Here is a 23,348-nt window from a genome sequence, read left to right as displayed (position 1 = left end):
CCCGTGTTTGGCGGGTTTCCTCTGGGTACTCTGATTTCCTCACAGACCAAAGACATGCAGATTAGGCAGAATTGGCATTCCCCACAACGCCCTTAGTGTGTGAACGTGTGTAAAATGATATATAAATACATAAATACAATGGTAATCATTAAAGGCCTCCAAGGTCCCTTGATAATTTACTAATAATCCTCTTAATAATCTTAACTTTCCACTTTAGTGGTAAGAAATGTGCTGGTCCAGGTGAAACTGGGCAAGGTGTACTGTATGTGTGTGTACGATGCCCTGTGTTTGGCTGGTGTTTCATCCAGGATGTATGCCTATCTAATGCCACGCCCAGCATTCCTGATTCCAGATTCCCAATCCAGCATTAAGACCAGGATAAGCAATAGTGAAGATAAATGAAGTAATAAATGAAATTGCTTAGAAATGAGTTTCATGTTAACAAAGAGACAGGTGTCTATCATTACGTAATCTGACATTACCTGCTATTTCTTTTCAAACGCGTTTCACAAAGTTTGTGTCCTATAACAAAAAGATTTAGCCTTGATAATGTGATAGACCTGCGTAGACACTCGTATGCTGCAGTGATTTTAGGATTCGCAGATGGAGAATAGATTGTAAAACACATGGCAGCACGTTACAGGCGCTGCTTGGTATGAATGAGTGAGGCCATATTGGGCTACAACACCGGAACAGACCATCGGCGTCCCGGTACACATGCACGCTGACGGGTTTATTATCCGTTTAGGTTCTGTCTATGCACGCGTCTCTTTATTAAGAAAAAAAAAACGTTCAGCGCGTAACAGCAACATGCACTGAGTGTGCGGGAAGAAGCGCGAGCGGGTGTTAGTGTGTGTGTGTGTGTAGTAGTAATAGTAGTGCCCACCGCTGCCGGCTCGCGCCCTCCTCCTCCTCCTCTTTCTCGTGAGCTCGCGCCACACCGAGGCTGAGCGAGACGCACGCGGCGTTGAATTACAGCGCGAGCTGAAAAAGGAAGAGGCTGCAGTCTCGGCGAGGAGGGACATGCACGCGGACGGAGAGCGAAACGCGCGTGAGATTATGCGTTTGGAGCGGCTGTGAAGACGAAGCGCGCTGCAGAGAGAGAAAAAAACATGCCGGGCTGGAAGAAGAACATCCCCGCTTGTCTTCAGGCCGACCAAGAAGGAGGTAGGAACCCGCTCTCCCCTACATCATGCTTCTCTAACCACACACACACAAACAAACGATTCGAGGCTTGGGTATAGTGTGTTTGTGTTTTGGACTGAAAGTTCTCCATGCTGCACTGCCCTGGATGTTTATGAGAAAGTCCCGGCTGGATGTGGCTCTGGTCTGAACGCGCTATTAGTGTTAACTTTGAGCAGTTGAGTGCTGGAGGAAGCGGCGCCTGTGCGGCGGACAGTGCATGCAACCGCGCGCGCGCTCGCTCGCTCGCTCGCGTGTTTCATTCTACAGCTGGTGTGTGTGTGTATATGTCTGTGTGTGTCTTACCCGGCCTCCATTATCACACAGGGAAGTGCCACGGTATATTACTCCCGAGGAACAACCGTCTCCGTGTTAAAGTGCATGGTGTGTGTGTGTGTGTGTGTGTGTTATGCAGTATCGCACTGTCTCTGTAGAAGTGCACTTGTGTCCAAACCGAAAGCATCTTAATAACCGGTGCTTTGTTACATGCGATTGTCGCGACATGTTTTGCACTTTATATTTTAAATCAGCCTACTGGTTATTAAAGCACATCTGATCCCAACTGGACACATCTTGACTCTGGTTATTCACATATGATACTTACTGGACACTTCCTGGTCCTAACTGGACACTGCCTGACCCTGAGCAATCACATTTGATCGTAAATTGACACATCCTGACCCTAATCGATCACATCTGCTCCTGAGACATCACACCTGATCCTAACTGGACACTTTCTGACCCTGACCAATTACAATACAATTGGACACTGTGTCACCCTGATCCATCACATCTGATCCTAACTGGACACATTCGCGCTCTGTCTAATCACATCTGATCCTGACTGAATGCATCCCAACCCTGGCTGGTTACATCAGATTCTGAATAAACAGATTCCAGCGCTGACTTATTACTTCTGATTCTGGACCCATCCTGATCCTGACTGAACTACACTCTGATTCTGACCATTCACGTTTGATCCTGACTGAGCGAGTGTGATCCGGACTGAGCTCGTTCTTATCCTGAATGAACACACTTAATCCAGATTCGCTCAAGACTAGATACATTTAATATTTAATCCAATCTTTTACTCAACATATCTGATCCTTACTGAGCACAAGGTTGTTAGTACAATCCTAAAAATGACTAGATGCATCTGATTTGATCCTCCCTAGACAGATCTCATAGTCATTATTAGTCTAATTAACCAGGATTTGGGTTAGAATTAAATTTTTAATTTTGGTGACTAATTTAGACTACACTCAAATGTTTTTTTTTTTACTTATTAATTTACTGTATTTTATTTTAATATATTTTGGGGCATTTTTTTTTGCCTGAAACTGTTAGATGAACAAAGCTGTTCTTCACATTTGCTTGGCCTGTTTATCCTGGATTCAGTCTGCTCTGCATTCAGAGGCTGGTTATGGGAATGCAGGGTATTGACTGGGAATTTAACCCAGGCCTTCTCCATGGCCGATGAGAAGCCTCGGACTGAGCCTTCAATAGTGCATTTTTTTTGGTTGATGCTGTATATTGTGTATTCTTGTCAGAAGTTAATAGTGGTAAATTTGGGATGGGATTCACCAATCACCACTCGATACGTTATCACGATAAGTAAGTACAGATGGCCCATCTGTAAGCCCATTCCTTTTAACATTAGTTTTCTCACTTAAAAACTAAGTGCAGCGTTTAACAATACAAATTACTTAACTTCCATTACAAGAGTTTAACATTCAACTTAAATGTTAAACTTTAATAAAATGAAACGAAAAGCTGCATGTTGACAGATGAGCAGCATGTATCTGTCAACCAACATACTTATTATTTCTACATAAACCACATGGGATCCCAGGATGGAAATAGTTTAGAGTTTACCATTATATGGTGACGTTTAACCACCTTGAGCCTTGAGTATCTTGAATAGTTGTGAGCACTCATGCATGTTTCAAGACTAATTAGCAAATACGGTGTTTGTGTGACTAGTGTAAGTGGTCTTCGAGACTAATTTGCTCGTACAGTTTGGAGAAAAAGGTTAATCGCACACTTTTTACCACTGTTGCACCACACAAAGCTTGGCACAGACTCGGTTATGTCCATCATGATAGCTCATGGCTGATCAAGCTGAAAAACAGCCTTTTTCTGTCAATGACAGAATTGGTTTATTTTTAAAGAATTGGTTATGAATCGCGGTTTATAATTGAATAGCGTTTTTTTTAATTTTTTTTTTTACCCAATCTCTTTTGTGCATTGCCCTGACATTACAGAGGATCTTGCTAATCCCGTTCCAACAGAGAAACAAAGAAAAGAATCTCAAACCTAAGAGATAATGATCATAATTTGTTTTAGGTCTCTAAAATAAGATAAAAGGACATTTTTTAAAAACTTACTATTTTCCAGTTATGTGCAAGGCCATGTTTATACCCGTAATGAAGCCAGCAAAGTCGTGCTGAATTATGGCAAAGCCTCGACTCGGCTAATCAGTGGCTTACAAGAAAACACAGTTTTATCTCGGCGTGGTTAAAGAGCCATACTATAGAAGTAGATGGGGAAATGTTTTCAGTCTGCAAACCAGTACTGCATTTAAATAGGAACGTTTGGTTTCGAACCCATTGCTGTTATATTTTGCATGAACCCTTCAATGCATCAGTCCAGCAGGTTAATTACAACTGATACCAGTAACCTTCCCACATTAAACGTAAATGTCCTATTTCATATTTTAGCCGTGAGTTTGCATGGATTAAAAAATACGGCTTTCTGGGGGTCCATAATTCACAGACGAAAGACCCGTTTTTAAGACTATGCAGTAGAGGAGGATGTGACAATACATTTTGTAGGTCACAGGCTGAAGGATTTGAGCCGTTTGACCCTTTGCAGCCGTTCGAGGAGATGTAATGACGAGAATACCTGAATGCTGTGATATGATTACGTTTCGTAATATCTGATTCAGTGCTTCGAAGATCAAACTCATTAGAGGTTCATCGATGGAGCTGTACCAAATAATTTTTCTAATGGCATATAATCTCATTATAGTTTTTGTCAGGAATGAGGTGTTGGAACATCTCTTACCTTTATCTTCATGGTAAGATTGTCTTTTTAAATGATACACGCGAAAAGACGGTTCATTAGCCTCTGCTCTCTCTTTTTTTAAAAGCTTCATCTTCCTTATTAGAAGGAGACGTGTGTGTGTGTGTGTGTGTGTGTGTGTGTGTGTGTGTGTGTGTATGGATGCATATACTACAGTTTTGGCTCACTAATGCATTTAAACAGATCCTTTCTTTTTTTGATCAAACATTTAAGCCATGGGAGCATTGTTAATAAAAATGCCAGTCTCATTAGGTTTAATCAGGGCATGTACTTTGATCACAGCACTGGTTAATTAAGGTGACATTTGGATTTTTTTAAAACTATGTTTTCTTATATAATAATAATAATGATAGTGTATTAGAAACTACAGCTTATCAGAAGTCATGCAACTTTCATTAGCAGTTTAGTTAAGTCAAAGAGTCTGTTTGTCAGATATATTTTTTTGCATTAACTTACAACAGTAGGGATTTAATTTTACAAGGGGAGTTAAAGTCAAACTGGGACTTGTGATGAAATATCTCGTGAATGAAAGCGTAAAAAACGATTGACATTTACAGTCTACAGACTTCAAACACCGGAAGATGCTGAGACTCTTAGCCACAGTAAAACATTTGAATGGTGCAAACATTTGTAAATAGGCTCAGTTCCCGCTACAAAGGTTTCTGTGTACATTGAGCAAGGGGAACACACTCGGGAAGAAACAAATTGCCTGGTTTGATCACCAAAGGCGTTCTGTCTTTGCAGGACAATGCACAGCCTCATAATGCCCCCTATTACAGGAACTTGGCTGGGTGTTTTTGGCACATCTCTTGTTTGTTTCTGACCTCGCTCCAAGACATGTCATTAAAGGAGTTCCTGGGAGACCAGCGTGTCAGACGTGAAGCAGACAAGTCTGTTCGTGGCCCTGGGATATATATTTCTATTTTTATTTTTAGTTCTATTTTTTCCTAGCACATTTCTATTTTTATTTTTAGTTCTATTTTTCCTAGTTTAATTTAATTTTTTTATTTAATTTCTATCGTATTTCTTTTATTCATATTTATTTCTTATTTGTAAAATTTAACTCTCTTTTAGGGTCAATGGCAGTCGTATAATGCATTTCACTACATTTCGTACTGTGTATGTTTGTGTATGTGACAAATAAAATTTGAATTTGAATTTGAAATTTGAATTTGGATGCTGAGAAAATATATTATAGTGTATATATGTACACGTGTGTGTGTGTGTGTGTATGTGTGTATGTGTATATATATATATATATATATATATATATATATATATATATATATATATATATATATATATGCATATATGCATGTTTTTTTTTACTGTATATATGACAATGAAACTTGAAACTATGGAGAAAAAAATGTTTTTTCCTCGCATCACTGTGTTCTGTTAATTTGCACAAAAATCCAAAGTCCCGGTTTGATTTGAACACGCATAGTATGTAATTTTAATGAAAATTTTATCCTGAACATTTATTATTCTTTCAGTGGGCCCAATATTCATTCTGTGATGAAATTTTGTAGTTCATTTTATTTAATGTAAAACATGATTTACTTTTATTTTAGTTTACAGTTTCTTATATTACCCACAATGCTGTTTGACTACCTTAAATCGATTCAGTGAGGCAGTAGCTGTTTAATCTTTTAGATTTCTCAACTCCACATCTGTACACTCTACTCAAACAGATCAGCTTCTAAAGCTTTGAGTTTTCATGCTGTCATCTCATAGAGTAATAATTAGCCCAACCTGGCCAAGCTCTCTGTCGTAACCCCGAATTGAGTCATGGAACTGCATTGCATTCTGGAATCACTGAGTTAAATATTTGTTGCCTCCGTTACATTTAGTGGAACTTGATACAACTGTCCTAACTGGTACTTTTATTTCCATCGTTGGTAAAAATCTATTTTATTTGATCTTCTAAACGAGTTGAGTAGAAGGCTGCATTACTACGTTATGTACCGAATCTAAGATGTTCCTAATGTATGCACGTTCACAGAACTGCATGCACCGATGAACAATAAACACAGTTACATCAGTTATTCTTCAAAATTAATTCACATCATGTTTTCTCTGTAACATGTCCAAAGAATCGCAATCTGCAATGACGGTGCAAGTGTTGCATTATTTAGGTCCGGAAACTGCTAGGAAGTGTTCTGTTTCCAAACAGTGTAGGAAAACCATTTTCTCTGGAAATAGTAGGTGACCCTATGACCCATATCAGTGTAGCATAAGGTACAGTTCCTGTATGTCAGAAGGAGTCACATTCCATCGAGAATGCCGTGAGGCTGCATTTGTGTTCTATTCCACCACAGCAGGCAATAATTACGAACAATGTTGAAATCAACCTGGGACTTCTCGTGAGAAAAAGTGTAAAACCAATTGACATTTACGATAGACTTAAAGCACAGTACAGCGATGAGACTCTTAGCTGCAGTAAAACATTTGAATGGTGCAAACATTTTAAAGAAGTCTATGTCTGTGAATAACGATCCTGACTGAGGTGGGACACCCCTCATACAGCGCTTGTATTTGATTTAGGAACCGTACGTGTTACTTTTGAACCATTACTATTCACATTTAATGTTGTGTAAGGTCTGCGGGACAAATTAGTTCCTGTTATCCATTACATTATGACAGCCTTTCTTTTCTTTTTTTTTTTGGTCTCTCTTGACAAAAACAGAGAAAAAAGAAAAACTTTAATCCATGTGGGAATTTGTATAGTATTATTCCTATGGAAACAATGATGCATTAGAATGAGTATGTTAATACTGTATGAGCCTGTGATTTTGAAAATGAATTACTTTTCGACCAATCAGACTCGGAAATCAACAGCTGTATGGTCTTAATAGTGAAAAAGTGTGAATTTTTTAATGCATGAGTAATATTTCTATGGTGGGAAGTCTTTTATAATATAAATAGCTTTTATTCATGAATAATTTAGTTAACACAGCCATCGCGGCTCTGATGCATTTTTAAAGCTTGGCATTGGAATGATGAGCTGCTTGAGTTCACCACCAAATCATTCGGGTCACAGGTGCAGAAGGACAGACACGGGAGAGTAGCTTAATGGAATGTGTTGGTTTTACTTCTTACTCGACACAACGAAGTGTGCACTCTAATGACATTGTGCTCCCACAGCATGACTCCATATGCAGTGTATAATCCTGCGTGCTGTTAGTGCCCAACATGCCAGCCCTCCTGATCTACTGCACTGCAGCCTGCCAGTGTGGCATGTAATTGGGTTTAAAGAGGGCCAGGATGGGGTTGAGCAGATCCCCCGAACACGGCAACAAATGTTTGCTGAATTTAAACCACCCTCTGTACTCCGGCTTTAATGTCGATCTGAAAGAAAAGCGAGATCTGTAGTAAAGAAAGATCCTTCATCTATCTGGCTGCGAGATGAATCGCTTTTGTATCCGAGATCGCAGACTGTTTGAACGAGCAAGTTATAAATTAAACTGTCTGTTACTTTTGTGTGGAATTCAATCAATACTATTTAGAATTCAACTATAACTATGCTTTAACTACAGTATACAGAAATCGGTGGCTCATTTCTCCTGTATTGTAATCAACTCCTCAGATGCACTCAGACGATTTTTCCACTGCACAGGGCAGGTTGCTTCATTGTGTTAGCCATTACTCCAGGTCAAGTTTCCTCTTTCACACAGTTGCCTTATGCTCCCTGTTCCACTGAATTATTCACTTACATCAAACCCACTGAGTTTTTACATGTTAAGCAGCAAGGAATCACAAGGGACCAGCCGATACGATATCATCACAATATCTGGGTGCTGATTCGATTTGTAGTGTGATTTTGTTAGGATCACGATTTTATAAATATCCTGATTATTATTTTTTTTTTTCATTTTTCACAAATTGCCAAAAGTATTCACTCGTCTGCCTTCACATGCAAATGAACTCGAGTAACATCCAGTTCTTAATCCATAGGGTTTAATATAATGTTGGCTCACTCTTTGCAGCTTCAACAGCTTCGCATCTTCTTGGAAGGCCTTCCACAAGGTTTATCCAAAATGTCTTGGTATGCTAAAGCTATAAGAGCTAAGGCGCCGAGCCAACTCCTGAAAAACAACCCCACACCATAATCCCTCCCTACACCAAACTGCCTACTCTTGGCCCCGCCAAACCCAGACTCGTCCATCAGATTGCCAGACAGAGAAGTGTGACGCTCCAGAGAAGACGTCTCCACTGCTCTAAAGTCCAGTGGCGGTTCAGTCAGTGTGGTACTGCGTGAATCGACACACTAAAGACTCATGATGTATAACAGAATCGAAACACCCAGATGTTGCTGAAGCATCTTAAGAAGTCTTTGGTCATAAGCTGTGTATTTAACACAAACCAGGGAGTGATGAAGCATCGGTAAGTGCGCACACACACACACACACACACACACACACACACACCCCGGATAAATCATGAGTTTACTAGCTAGCCCGCAAAGAAAAGGGTCAATGGCTGATTTATGTTAGGCAAAAAAATCCTTATATAGTCTTTTCACTGTATTTATGAATTATAGATTGTCATTATTATTATTATTATTATTATTTTTTTTTTTTTTTTCAGTTTCTGATTCTAAATGACTGATAGGTGCTGGTTATTTCTCAGACAGCTGCAGTCACTCTGCAAATTTCAATTACAGGTAATTTACATTAATACACAGCAGTTGTTGTTCACAGAGCGAATGTCGTGAAAAGTCTTGTAAGGGTGGTTAATGTAGTGTGTATCATTGAGCTAGTTAACTAGGTGCACAATAGGGACTGGAGACAAACAAAATTTGGTGTGCTATTTATTGCCAATAGAGTGGTGTCCTGTTTGTTTTATTAATTTATTTTACAAATTAATAATGATGTCAAGGACCTTTTAGATGACTGATGATTGATATGGATGTTTCCACATTTCAAAACGTGTGAAGTTTAATTGTGAAGTTTAACCATCATGTTTACAGTTAGCATTTCCCCATACACACAAACACACTACACACGATGAGAACTCGCAGGACTGAGACAAACGGCTGGGTGTCCATAAAAAAAAACACTTTTTCTGTGAGACAAATCAGAAAAAAAAATCAGCCTTCAGTTTGCTGAAGATTGGACTTTGGAGCAATTCGAAAAGGTCATGTGGTGGAATGAGTTCAGATTGACTCTATTCCAGAGTGAAGGGTGTGTCAGGATAGGAAAGGGAAGCACCTCAAGTGATGCAACAACCCTCAAGCATAGAGGCCCCTGTTCAACCCTCACGAGGCCGTGTGATGATTTGGGTGGCTTCAGTTGGTCAGGTCTAGGCTCAGCAATGTTAAGAGCCAATAAAATGGAGTCAGATGACGACCTGAATGCACTGCATGACCAGGTTATTATATTAATGCATTTTCCCTGTGCTGATGGCACAGCTATATTCCATGACTCAATTTTTAAAGTGGTTCTTAGCATTTGGCAAAATTGAATTGCCAGTTCTAGAACTCGTACCAAAGCTTAATTATATATGCAAAATATTTGTTTCTCTAAAATTAACCTGTTTTGGTTTATTACTTAAACAAGGGGGAAAAAAATCCCACTCCATAATGATGAAAAATAGTAATGCACTTATTGTCGTTTTTTCATTTACTATTATTCAAATGAAGAAAAGAATTGCCTTAATGAAACTTAGCCTGTGTCCACATCATTCAAACAGAACTATCATGCCTTATATTGCACTTTAATGTAACAATTGAGTATTGGATTTATTTTTTATTTTTTTTAAATCAGACCCCTTAAATATGGTTTTCATTTCCATCCATTGGCAAAGAATCCTTGCTATAAGTGTTTTATTTCTATAAATAATAAATGGAAAAGCAAAGTTATATTTGTCTCCCTATTTTTTGCCGAGCTGAAAAACGATCCGCTCCGTGACTCAAAACCTGTGATACGATCCGTGAGTTTTGTGGTCCCCTATAAATTAATCTTAGAAATGTTGAAGATGGAACATTTGGAAATGTTACTGGCAGTCACATTCTGGCGGACCTGCTTGTTATTTTAGTCTTAATTCTCAATCCTGACGATGCATAAGTGTGTATCACAGCAAACATGGTTACATTTTCTTGTCCATCTGACTTTTCTGATCAAACTAGCCTTGTGTCTCTCATGCTTATGTGCTATTCTAGACCACGATTGTGTATTAATACTTTTGACAGCAATCATGACGACGGTGAAAGGTTTTACGGAGAAACGGATCTTGTCAATGTCAAACTGATGGACCTGATGGAAATAAAAAAAATTTTAATTAAATTTTTTATTTGCACGCATAGTCATACATCAATATAGTATAGCACAGGCTCCTTTGGTTCAGGTTGGGGCAGATACAACAGGCGTCTAATGACATTTCTTGTGACGGACAATGTAAAACTGTTGAACATTTACAAAAGACTTAAAGTATCTATGATAGATAGTAAAGTATGAGATTAAAATATTTGAATGGTGCAAAAGTTTTTAAGAAGGCTCTACGTACAGTATGTGAAAAATGATCTCGGATCAGGTGGCTCGGAGCACACTTTCTGATGTCCCCCCAAGCGATTTCCACATGTCTGGGCTATTAAAGATGTCCTGGAAGGCCAGAGTTTTAACGTTAAGCAGGTAATCTGATTATGGGAAAACATGATGGTATCCAAGCACTGGTGAAATGCTTGAATAAGTGCATTGACTGTAACGGGTTTATATATAAGGAAATAACGGTAGTGTTCTGTTATTTTGCACAGTGGAAAGTCCTGCTTTGACTTGAAAAAAACCTCAACACTTTACACATTCCATGATGGTCAAGGATGGAGTTTCCAGAAAATTCACATCATCAGTTTAGAATTGTTCGTCTCAAATCATTAGGATGTTCCGGGCTAGGGTCTTAATTTTCTCTTGATTTATTAAACCATGATGTCTCGGCTGCGTACTACACTTTATTTTGCTTGGTCGATTGGTGTAAATGATCTTGAAGATGATTCTACCAACAGCCAGATTGCACTTCTTCCGATGTATGTGGTGCAGCAGGTGGTGGATGCATTTTTGCTTACAGCATGGAAAACTTTCAGTTCTAGAAATCCATTAAAGGTTAATTTTTTTTTCTTTACTTGATATTTAAACCAATTATGAATATAAAAACCCCGCGCTGCTCGTCTTGGGTGCACCGTGTCTTCTCCAGCACTAACTAATACTTCTTAGCTGTTCTCACCTGTTCTTTCACTACAGCAGAATCTAGCAATCGTTATTGAAGCAATTATTAAAAAGAAAAGGAACATAATACATCATAATTTGTGGAGAGAAAATTAAATATGCAGAAAGTGCAACTGCATTGAAAGCCTTATGGTGACGTAATATGGAAAAAAAATCAGTTTAAATGTGTTTAAATGTAATTGCTTCTTTAGTACTCACTTCAAATAGCAATTCAAATAGATTTCCTCTGGCTGTGTTGTTGACACATCTGTAAGGTTAGCCTGAATAGTACTGATTAAATGAACAATGGGTTTTGAGTAGCACTGAGAGAATTACAGTATGCGTGCTCTATGTCTTTGTCGCTCTAGTGACACTTTCTGTTCTCCTGGCAGCGATTCAACAAAACTCGAAGCTTCATGTTTTCTTTTTTTTTATTATTATTATTCCTTAGAGGGATAAATTCTGATTAAACTAATTCTGGTGATAAAGAAGAACAAACAGGCTTTAAAATGGTGACTTGTTTGCATCACAGTAAAAACGGACGTTTGTAGTTCCTTTGATTTTCTTTCAAATTAAATATTATGGCGTCTTTTTTTTTTTTTTTTTTTTTTTTTGGAACGATAAATAACCATAATTTAAAATGCCATTACAAGCTGAAGACATTTGTGTTGCCGGCTTGTGTTGACATTATTTATTTCCTTGGAAAGGTTGCTTACTCAGGTCTTTGCACCTTCAGCGTTATACTACTATAGATTGTTTTTCAGAATTAACTTGAGTTAAATGATTGCTTTTAGGAAGGCGGACAAAAAAAAAAGAAAGAAAGAACTTTTTGTTTCTGTCTACTCAGGTTCTCCGTTTGTTTTGGATTTCGCTCGTGTTTGCGGCAAGCAGGTACAAGTCTCAGTCCACAAGGATAATCCTGTGAATTCTAGGCTCGCGTTGCTGGGGGCAAACATCTTGGCCAGGTTTCAGCTCATGAACTTTTTTACATAGCATGGAAAAACGAGACGTCACTATGAAACCGGATCACTCTCAGGGTGTGATTTATTTATTTATTTTTGTAATTGTTTAGTTGGTGAGGAAAAGAATTGCTCCAGGCCATGTATTTGCTAATAGATATTGTGTTGAGATTACTAGACCCGGTTTCCTTGGAGAGAAGTCATCGTCCACATCGCTCTCCCTGCTGTGTCTCAGTATAATGTCTTCAGAGCCTCTGAAAGCACAAATAACCTTGAGTACCCAGAATCAGAATGCTTTGCTCGGAAGCTGTTTGTGAATGTGTTTGAACATAAATCTGACACGTGTGATGACCTTTTTTTTTTTTTTTGCTTGTTGTGCCTGTTGTGTGTTGCCCTGGGCTTTGGACTTTGGTGCGCTCTCTCTGTGTGTGTGTATACGTGTCTAAGAAACTACTTGTATGCTCTTAGGATTCATAAGACATCATGGGGAGGAAAAAAAAAGTCTTGTCTTGACAGGCTACTAATAGAAATCCAAGCAGCACATTTGAGATCATTTATTCTCTGCGTGTTCAAAGGATCTCCGTCAACAGGTTCAATATATAGTACACTGTGTGCATAGTTCCTCGTGATTCACGTTCATCCATATCTCTTAAATATGGATTCTCAAAGAGTTCTCTCATGCAGTTTGTGTGCTGTAGGTGTTGACTGTTTTTGACACTCGAATGTTAAAATAGAAACGATTAGTTTTTAACGAGCTGACAAAATAGCATTGTGCTAAGTAGCCTCTCATCCACTACTCTAAATGTGCTGGTTAAAATATTTTCACACTTATAGATTGAAGACAAAATGCCAGGTCTGTGTATGAAGTGCCATCCAGAGTTATTAGCACCCTTTATAAACTTTGGACCAATAAGTGGTTCTATAAAACAAACGATTTTACGATTCAAACAACAGTAGAAACTATTCATATTTGTTCTGAGGATCGTTTTAATCATTTTTTTCTTTAAAAGATTACATTAGTTCTTTTGTTGGAAGCCTATCAAATGATTTCCTGCATTAAATAATCCTGACTGACTGATCAGGATGATGTGTTAGTGTATAGATTTCCATACACTCCTTTAAAAGGTGTTAACTGCTTTAAAAAAAAAAAAAAATCTAATGTACAAGGTGTGTTCAAGTCAAACCCGGACTTTTGATTGGGCGGAGTAACAGGAAACAGTTTTACAAGTAACAACCCTGTGGATTTCTCTATATAATCTCCTGCTACACTAATGCACTTATCCCAGTGTTTTACTAGTGCTTCGATACCATCAAGGTGGAAAATTCATGTCTCCGTAGACATGGATTGCCTACTTCAAGTCTCAAACGCTGGCCTCCCAGGTTATCCCAAACATGTGGAAATCGCTTGGACTGTATGGGGGATGTGGCAGTAACTCCCTACAAGTTATTTGCCGATTTTTTTTTTTATACTAGTCTGTACTTATGTTTTGAAGCTTTACAATGAATTAGCTTTTTCTGAGAGCACCATCATCATCACTGCATTTGGCATTGCGTGTCATGGCCAGATACAATACGATCAAAACTATTTGATCTCACACGCCATCGGCATGTTTGGCTATTGGGACTTTTTTTTGTTATTAACATGGTTGTCTCTGTTAGAAAGCTGGGGGCCAAACCAGAGACCATATTTAAGTACAATTATACAAAGCCTTATATGTTTAAGGCCTTATATATGTTAAAGTTTTTATTTTTTTATATTAATTTTTATCATTTTTGGAGAGCATTACACAACTTGCCACCAAAAAAAAAAAAATACATTTAGTGATTGCTTTTAAAGAACGTTGCAAAATAGTATCTTTTGTAGCTTATCAAAAAATTTTTTGGCATGGGGAATAACCCGGGAACAGCCGATACAATATTGTCTTGATACCTAGTTGCGATTTAAATTGCATGGCGAGTCTGTTAGTGTCCATGATGTTATAATCATGCTGATTCTATATTACCTTTTTTTAAAAAATATATATTTTGCACAATTTTACACATTTACCCAAATAATTCAGGATTCCTCATTGAATATCAACATGTGAATAGTTTAGAGCGTCCCACCTGTAGGATTATAGAGAAACAGCAACATTTTCACCAAGCAAATGTAAATTAAAAACACATTTTTTTAATCAGTCAGTGTGACAATACGTGAACTGCCGCACAGAAAGTGTGATATGTAACTGAATTATTTCTCCTATCTTGACTATTTAAGAGTCATCTCTGCAAAATAAATTTTTGTATATTCTATAATTATCATTGATATCACTCACTCTCACTCATTCATCGTCTATACCGCTTTATCCTGTATACAGGGCCACTGGGGGCCTGGAGCCTATCCCAGGAGATGTTGAACACGAGGCAGGTTACACCCTGGACAGGGCGCCAATCTATCACAGGGCACAAACATATACACACAATCACGCATTCATTCACAAACTGGGAACGCCAATTTGCTGGACTGTGGGAGGAAACCAGTGTACCTGGAGGAAACCCACTAGCCACAGGAAGAACATGCAAACTCCATGCACACAAGCCCCGAGGTGGGAATCGAGCCCAGGCCCTTGAGGTTAGGGCGACATCTTTCTTTTAAAGATTACATAAAAATGTTTTTAAATTTTTTTATTTAATGTGGCACCTTGCTTAGATATCATGTCTCGAAGCTTCATGATTTAATAATTTTTCATCATATGTTTATAGTTAACACCCTCTAAACTATTAACATGTCACATGCCTAGCTGAAAGACCTTAGCCTTTCCGATAATAGCGTAGAGACGAGATAAGCCGTCCTAATTGGCACCTGCTATTGATCCATTATTTATGATGTATGATGAAGTTGGAGATCAATGCCACGGTCGCCAGCTCGTAACACAGACGCAATCCTGTTTTTAAAGTAATGATCCGCAGTAAGAGGCCGTAGCTTGATGAATATGTTGAGAGCAGATTTCACTGCCTGCCACGCCAAAGCTTCCCTTCTATGTCATTAATTACGGCTGGTAATTGCGGTAGAGTACATCAGCGAGGACATCTAGCAATCACGAGGCAAACCTTTTGCTGGATTTATAGTTGTGTGCCTACATAAACCGAGCAGTGCCAGGCTCGATAGCTCTAAATAATCTGCAGAATGAATGTGGCCTGATTGAGATAAACGCTCCTCTGTCATGTACTGCTCTCGGATACAAAAATCACAATGCATTTCCTGTGAAAAGCTTCCCTGATTTTTTTCCAACGCAAAAATGTCCATTTCCATTTCAGCGACTTTGGAACTGGGTATTTTTTTTATGGTAGTGTTTATACAGATTGGAGCTAAAGAGATCAGTGCGTAAAGATAAGATGAGAGTTTTTTTTGCGCTGCAGTGATTGTCGGTGAGCTAAAGGACACGGTGAATGACGATCCCACGATCAGCATATTTCGCCCCGGGATAAGCTGTTTATCTTCATGCGACCTCATCAGCGGGAGGAACTGGCAAAGAATAGGAGAGGTGACATTGCGATTGAGATCGTCTCTGCAAAAACGTAAAGCAAACTAATTGCGCTTGGACTTGGTGAAAGGTTTTTTTTTGTTAAACATTATCTCAACAAACCCTTTTCCGTGAGTCAAAACTTTGAAAAGATCACGTCAGTTCGGCATGAATACATCAGTAAACGTGAGTGATTTTAAAGAATGAGGACAAGGGGAGGATGCAAAGGGAGTCCTCCATCTCCTTTTACCCTCTCCAATGTCAAATTTCTTTTGTATTGTCACGACTGTCCGCTTAAGCAACTATTGATTTTCGCTCTGTATCTCTGGATGTGAGAGGGCGAGCGCTCCTTCTGTCTACACACCGTGATCACGAAGCATTTAACATGCCAAACATAATTATCCAGGGTGATACTGTTACAGCTTCACAGAACCAGAAATGTACATTAGCACATCAAGCAGATGAGGCTCACCTATATGGATCAAAGGAGAAACCACCTTGTTTTTTTTTTTGTTTTTTTGTAGAAATACTTTTTTTTTTTTTTCTTATTTATTGGATCGTTATGACGGGTGGAGGTGGCGGGTTGCCATCGGATTATGGTTTAGTGTCAAGTCAGCAAACCTTCACAGGATAGATTAAAGAAAGGATTCTAAGCGTCCAGTTTGTTGGATACTTTTAGTCCTTTTGGGTGTTCATATGATGATGGCATATATTTAGGCTTGGACAATACTATAGAAATGAAAATTGGATATACTTTAGAGTAGTCAATGTGCAGCTTGTATATCAGTACAGATTTCCCGTCCTCTAAGATTAACTCAAAATGCAGACTTTATCGTCTAAATAACTGGCAACAAAAATTAATACACCCTAAGTGAACATGGCAAAACTGTGTCCAAAGTGTCAATATTTTGTGTGAGCATCATTGTTATCTAGCACAAACTTAATCCTCCTATTGAGCACCCCCCAACAGGTGGTACTTTGCCACTGACAAACACATGGAAATGATAAGTAGGACTTAGCGTGGTTAAAGGTGTCCCGCTGTCATCACTTAGGGTGTACTTACTTTGACTACTCTAAAATATATCCAAGTTCCATTTCTATAGTATTGTCCATTGAGAAGATATACTCAAATGTTTGCTGAAGTTGCTGAAGTAAAAAGCTAATTTCTCTGTCCAAGTGCAATTATTTTAATCAAAAGTTATTTTTTTCATTCAGTCAGGGATTTACGTAAACTCTGACACATCGGCCAAAAGCTTAAATAAAAAGTCTAACGTGCAAAAAAAAATCTGATTGTGAAACTGAAAACTCTTCACTGAGAAGCAGGACTGGCAGTCACCCAAAGATGTCCATCATTCCACAGGCTTGGCTTTATGGCTCTGCCTTTTTCTTTCAAACTACTGAATAAGCACAGTCGAGAAGTAGATGAAACTGGAGATGCAGAAGGAGGCTCAAACCCTGCTCTATGCTGTGTAGTTAATATGGACCTGTGCTTTTACTGCCTATGGTGGCTGAGGCTCAGAGGTTGAATGTGCTACAGTGAACACTGTAGTGCCTTTCACTTCATGCCATTGCAGTCCTCTCGCTCTTGTCGGCTCGAGTTAATTCAACACATGAGTGAGCTTCATGCAAGTGTTCTCATTTAATTACAGGCCATGTTCAAGTGTGCTGCCTGATATTGGGTTAGTCTTCAGCATGAAGAATACAACCTGGTATTTTGGGTATGGAACAAGTGAACACACTCATTTTGTTCATGTGGAAAATAAGCAAAACATAGAAATCTCATGAATGACAAAATCCATAAGGAATTTTGATTGACCTGCGAATGTGGAGGAGACATGAAAACCTTTCCTGGAAGGATGTTTGTTCATAAGAACTCGTAGCTCATTGTCTAAAACGGCCCCGCATTACCACCCTATCTGTTATTGCAGAGAGGGACGGGAAATTGGGTCTCCACCAGGTTTGAAAAAGCTGACGCGCTTTGTAAAGAAGCACAGATAAGGAACAGCTATATATATTGTAGCATCTTTTGAATGTCTGGGTGGAAAATCGTGTAGGAGAGAAGGAACTGATAAGGACAGGCTTAAGCTTTTTGTGAAATTGCACATCACGCAGGCTGGAAGATATGCAGGTGAGTTAGTGCAGGGAGGGGCTCGGGGATAAAACCTGCTGCAGCCTCAGCAGTATAATAACAACCTGAATTAAATTCTGTCCATGTGCCTCATTTTTGCTTTTTCTGGCGATTAATAAGCAGCATAAATCTGCATAAATACTTGGGGAGTCATCATAATAACAATAATAACTCTCATAATTTGACATATCAGTATCTCGGACGCCCTGAAGAGACGGGTTTTTGTAGTTTACAAAGTACAATGTACAGGTTTTAAAAATTTGTAATTTACATTTGAGTTAAGGGAATTGAGATATATTATTAATAAATTAATTAAAATTATTTGATGCACCTGTGTTTAACTCTATGGTTTATCTCAGGCAGCTATATTAAAAACTACTAAGTGTGTCTAATAAACTTTAAAACTTTTAAAACTGTGTGATCTCATAGAAAGTGACTATCTGTTAATTTCCCGCCAATCTTCTGCCTCAACACTCTAGTCCAGTAGGTGCCAGTGCTAAACCACCCGCCTATAAATTGCAAAGAAGGAGCAGCAGTAGTCTTACAAAATGTGAGTAATTGTTCGAGATGCAAGCAGTTTCTATATTTTAAAAGTTGGAATCGATCCTATGTAAATCGACAACTGACCCATAGTTCAATTAAATGTATCGATCAACAACAAAAGATCAATTACATTTGCCTAATAAGTTAAATCGCACAGCTCTATCAAGTAGATTCGATAACTGGAAAAAGCAAAACTTTTTGTTTAACTGGCTTTTGTAAAACGGCATCTGTAATTTGCACGTCTAAACGCGAAAGTGTTTAGTCAGTGTTTTGATGGGGCAGAAGTTGCTGGACTTCTGCCCTATATTGGGGCAGTGGTGGCTCAGTGTGTTAAGGCTCTGAGTTACGGATCTGACCCTGCGCTCTGACCCCTGCCTACAAACAAGAAGCTGGGATATGCGAAGAATAAAGAATTTCACTGCACAGTAATGTATGTGTGACGAATAAAGGCTGAACTTAACTTTTTAACTTCACTATACACCATGTTGAGAGTGGAGATGTTAATGATCGATTGATTAGTCAATTAATTGCTGTTAAGGGTTTAACAGATTTAAAAAATGCATCAGTCAATAAGGTGTTGTATGTAACTCAGTGATAACCTCAATGCTCCTTATATGCTCGCCGCGATTCCTTTCACGAACACTGTATCGAGTCCTCCATCTTACGATCCGCTTTCTTTCTGCCTTCTTTTTTTTCACAGAAAGCTTTTTCACAACGTATGGGGAAATGCTGATGCTAGAAGTGCTTAAATGAGATTTAAACTCTGGAAGAGGAAGATGTGTGTCCTGGTTATTATTAATGATTTAATTGATTATTGATTGTTAAAGTGTTTGACTATCGGTTAAGAGAGATGTGCAACCCTAGTCAAGCGTTCTAACGGTTACACATATCAAAAGAACAATTCTAATACTTAAAGCATTTCCTTTATTTTAAAGATTCTTATTGGAGGCTACATACTAGAGAAATTTGATCAGGCTGGATAATGACTAATGGCTATGGATTCTTCTCTCTCGCAGACATTCATAAGCATGCGCACTGAAACTTTGATTTGCCTGATGGCTGAGCGGATGAGTCCGTCTTCTGTCCATCCTCGACCCTTTACTTTTCAAATTTTTCTCAAAGTTCCAAGAAGAAAGATATCACAAGGATGCAAATATAAACATATCGTATGCCGCAAAAACACGTACGTTATTTATGAACGTCAGCAAAGGTGTAAACATGAAGGGATGATCTGGGACCCGCTCATTGTGGCTGTCTCTTTGAGGGGAAAAAAAATCTCTCCAGATCAGACGAGAACAGGTGTGTATTCAGTTTGAAGTCACACATGCACACTGTCTGCCTTCTGCCTTATAGTTGTAGAATTCTGCAGAGAGTTGAAGGGCAGCGTTTTAACACAAGGTCAATTTAAACCACTCGAGAATAAAGCTGCTAAATTATTCAGAATATTTGCAGTGTCCGTCTCGTTCGCCACGCTTCCGGTTTTGTGTACATTTCTGTGCGAGAGGAAAAAAACTGAAATCGCCTCGGAGGTATTTCCATGCACGTGTAGTATGCAAATGTCCAAAAAGTCGCACAGCGTTGAAACAAACTCCCCCGGAGCGATTGAATTATGCACAGTGATTTAACAGCATCGGATACGCTAGATGATACCGGATCTGTGCAGCCATATGGGAGTGTAATTTATCTAATCTGCTTTTGCCCCCCTTAGCAAGGTGCAGGCAATCATCAGACAGTAAACAACGTAATGATGCAGCACGACCGTGCCGTGATGGATGAGTCCAAATCGCAGTGTCAGATCTGGGGTCAGTTTGTGAGAGCAGGCACCAGCGCCTCGCCAAAACCGAGCCTTTTCATCACAACGAGTGCTTATTTAAAAGAGGCGAGTGTTCTTTGGCTCTGATCTGGCACGTTCTCCAGGCGACGGCTCCGCCAAGAGCCTGCTGTCAGCAACCGCGCTGACAGCTTAACTGCCTGATGAGGCATCGTCAGCTCGCCAAGACCCAACTCCTCTATACTGATTAACCAATATTGCAGACATCAATGTAGCCGTGGGTGTAGGATGAGGAGCTGCGGTTTGCTTTGCTCTCCAGCTGCGTTATGAGAAACACCGTTGAGAACATGATGTATCGCCGGTATTCTCAGCACCACGCCGAGATTATTCAAATGAAAAGCACACATTTCAATGAACTAATGTTACCTGAGCAGTACAGGTGGAGGATGGTGTTGTACTCTGTGTTTTCAGGATATACGATGCAGGGATTTTTTGTTGTGTGACAAATAAAGACCAAGCAAAACTGTAGTTCTGAAAATACACACTTATATTAGGCATTAGTTAAATTTGCAATAACCTGGTTTGGTGTTTTGAAAAAACACATCAGGGGTGTATGTGATTTGATCCTCGGTTTCTTTTAAACAAAGAAAAGAAAAATTAGTTAGTTAGAAAAAATTAATTTGTTAAAAAAATGCTAAAGTAAGAAATTTTGTTGATGACGTGTCATTGTTTCTCGCTTACTTAGGTAACATGAATGGCTAAAGAAAAATTTTGACCAGTGATTAAAGTTGTGAATGATGGGTAAATTGACTGTTGAATAGAAATTGTGAACATATATTGATTTTTGATTAGTGCTATTGAATTAAATTGAATTGATTTAAATGTTTATTGTCAGATTTGTCACAGGCAGCTATATTTCTTGAAGTTTATTAACTATTAAAAGCTCCCAAAAGTGTCTAATAAATATTAAAATACTGTGTAACTGTTTAAAATGGCTCAAAACGATGACTATTTTTTTCCCTGCAAATTGTCTGCGTTAAACTCCAGTCCAGTAGGTGGCAGTATTACACCAACTGCCTATAAACTAAAAAGTAGAATAGTCTTTAAAATGCGAAAGATGTAAGCAGTTTGTATTCTATGCAGAGACTGTGGTACAGTTTTAAAGGAATTTGTCAACTTTAGACCATTTTACATTTGAAACTTAAATTTTTTTTTTTATTTTGAATTGAAAGCTGACTTATCGATCCAGTTAATTAAACCATTTAAAAAAAAAATTCACTTGAATTTCATACTCAATTAAATTGAACAGTATTAATCATAATGATGATAGATTATTGATTATACAGGTCATGTAGAATTTGTAGAGATGAGAATCAGGATGGACCAGCTGATACGAGATCATCACGATACCTCCGTCTCAATACGATTTGTATTGTGATTCTTTTCATATTGTGATTTAACAAATATCATTTTTTTTTTATTTTTATTTTTTTAGATTTTTTCTAAATTCTAACCAAACTTCAAATATTTCACTCCTAAAACACAGGATGCAGTACTGCCTGTTGACGTGTGAATAGTTTGGAGTTCACCACCTGCAGGTTTATAGAGGAACGCACCATTTTACAATCTCAAATGCAAGTGTATGTAAATGGAACAAATTAATAAAAACTAATCATTTGGAGCCATTTTGGTTAGTCATGATGCCTCACAAAAATCTTTTTTTTTTCCTCTAGTAATTAATTGTGTTTTGTAATTAATTAACATTGTTTTTTTAAATTGAAATGTCAAATTAAAAATAATACGCTGCTGAAATATAGTCTAAATAAAAAATGCGTTTCAATGTGACCTGTTGTTCTGCTGTCGTTGAACACAGGTGCAAGGGTGTAAAGATTTGGGTTCCCTTGACATCTAACACCTGCTTTTGATTTTTCACAAACCAGAGGGCAAAGGGTTTACGGTGTAGCAGTTATCTTTCCCAGGGGCTGACTCATGGATTACATGGCTAAGTCAGAACAGTAATTGTTCAGTGACATTCAGTGAGTTTACAATAATAACGGCCCCTGCTGAAGCCTTTATGAATGACTCCTTACCTTGTTGGAGCAATTCTGTAGCATCACTTAAGCAACAGCGTTGAGGATAAGCTTCAGTGATTGTCTGCGTCAGAGCACTAATTAACTGTATCATCGTTTCCTCAGGTAGGGAATCGATAAGCCCTAGGACTCTGGTCATTTTCAGGCTACTCATACAGACACCATGCCTTTGGATTCACGCAATTAAGTGGCCACCTCGGCTTGCTAATGAAGGAAGCTAACGGGGCCTGTCTGCACAGTCAGCTGACCTTAGTTCTCACCGCGCTACACTGCTCTGCTGTGCTTAGCTCTGCACTGCGCTTAGTTCCACTCTCTCCTCTACACCCCCCTCCACTTGCCTTTTTTTTTTTATTCATGCGTTGCTCTTAAGTCCTCTGAGATATGCTGATGTCAGGCACATTTCTGCATCTGAATTACTGAAGTGTGACCGGTTTCTCCGCACTTCTAGTCCTTGTGTGTGTATACACACGCTTACGTACACACTCGATCACCAGAACCTACCGGGCTCCATTATGTCCCTGATTAAGCCTATAGTATATTCGTATTAGTTATGCGTGTGTAGACGTATACACAGCATTTACACTATGCCATGTACGACTTATTTCCTGTTGACGGATGGTGTCCCGAGCGAGCGCGTTTGGGGGAGGGAGACAAGGGTGGGGGTGCGGGGTGTTTATACTGATTTGTTTACTGCTCAGCTCGAGTGACTTATGCCTGACAGCTGATGAGGGACTAAGCAGGACCTGAAAGCTCTGCCTCTAATTATTCATCAAGACGGAAACACTGACTGATGCCTCCCCTGGCTCGCACGCTGATAAATGCACCATCAAGAAAGGAAGCTTTGTAAAGGGGCCAAATGGAAATAAACCGGTTAGTAAAGCCATACATC

General features: G+C 38.8%; 1 protein-coding gene across 1 annotated transcript in view; it reads left to right on the top strand.

The window, feature by feature from the left end:
• Positions 1-922: 922 nt before the first annotated feature.
• grip1 (glutamate receptor interacting protein 1) overlaps positions 923-23,348 on the top strand; it is a 308,087-nt gene continuing 285,661 nt past the window's right edge. The window contains exon 1 of the mRNA XM_053508660.1: positions 923-1,167. Within this exon, the coding sequence (XP_053364635.1) occupies positions 1,113-1,167 (55 nt within the window). The 5' untranslated portion in view covers positions 923-1,112. The remainder of the gene's footprint in view (positions 1,168-23,348) is intronic.

This window comes from Clarias gariepinus, chromosome 12, assembly GCF_024256425.1.
Source record: "Clarias gariepinus isolate MV-2021 ecotype Netherlands chromosome 12, CGAR_prim_01v2, whole genome shotgun sequence".
Lineage (NCBI taxonomy): Eukaryota > Metazoa > Chordata > Actinopteri > Siluriformes > Clariidae > Clarias > Clarias gariepinus.
This window is presented reverse-complemented; position numbering and strand designations above follow the sequence as displayed.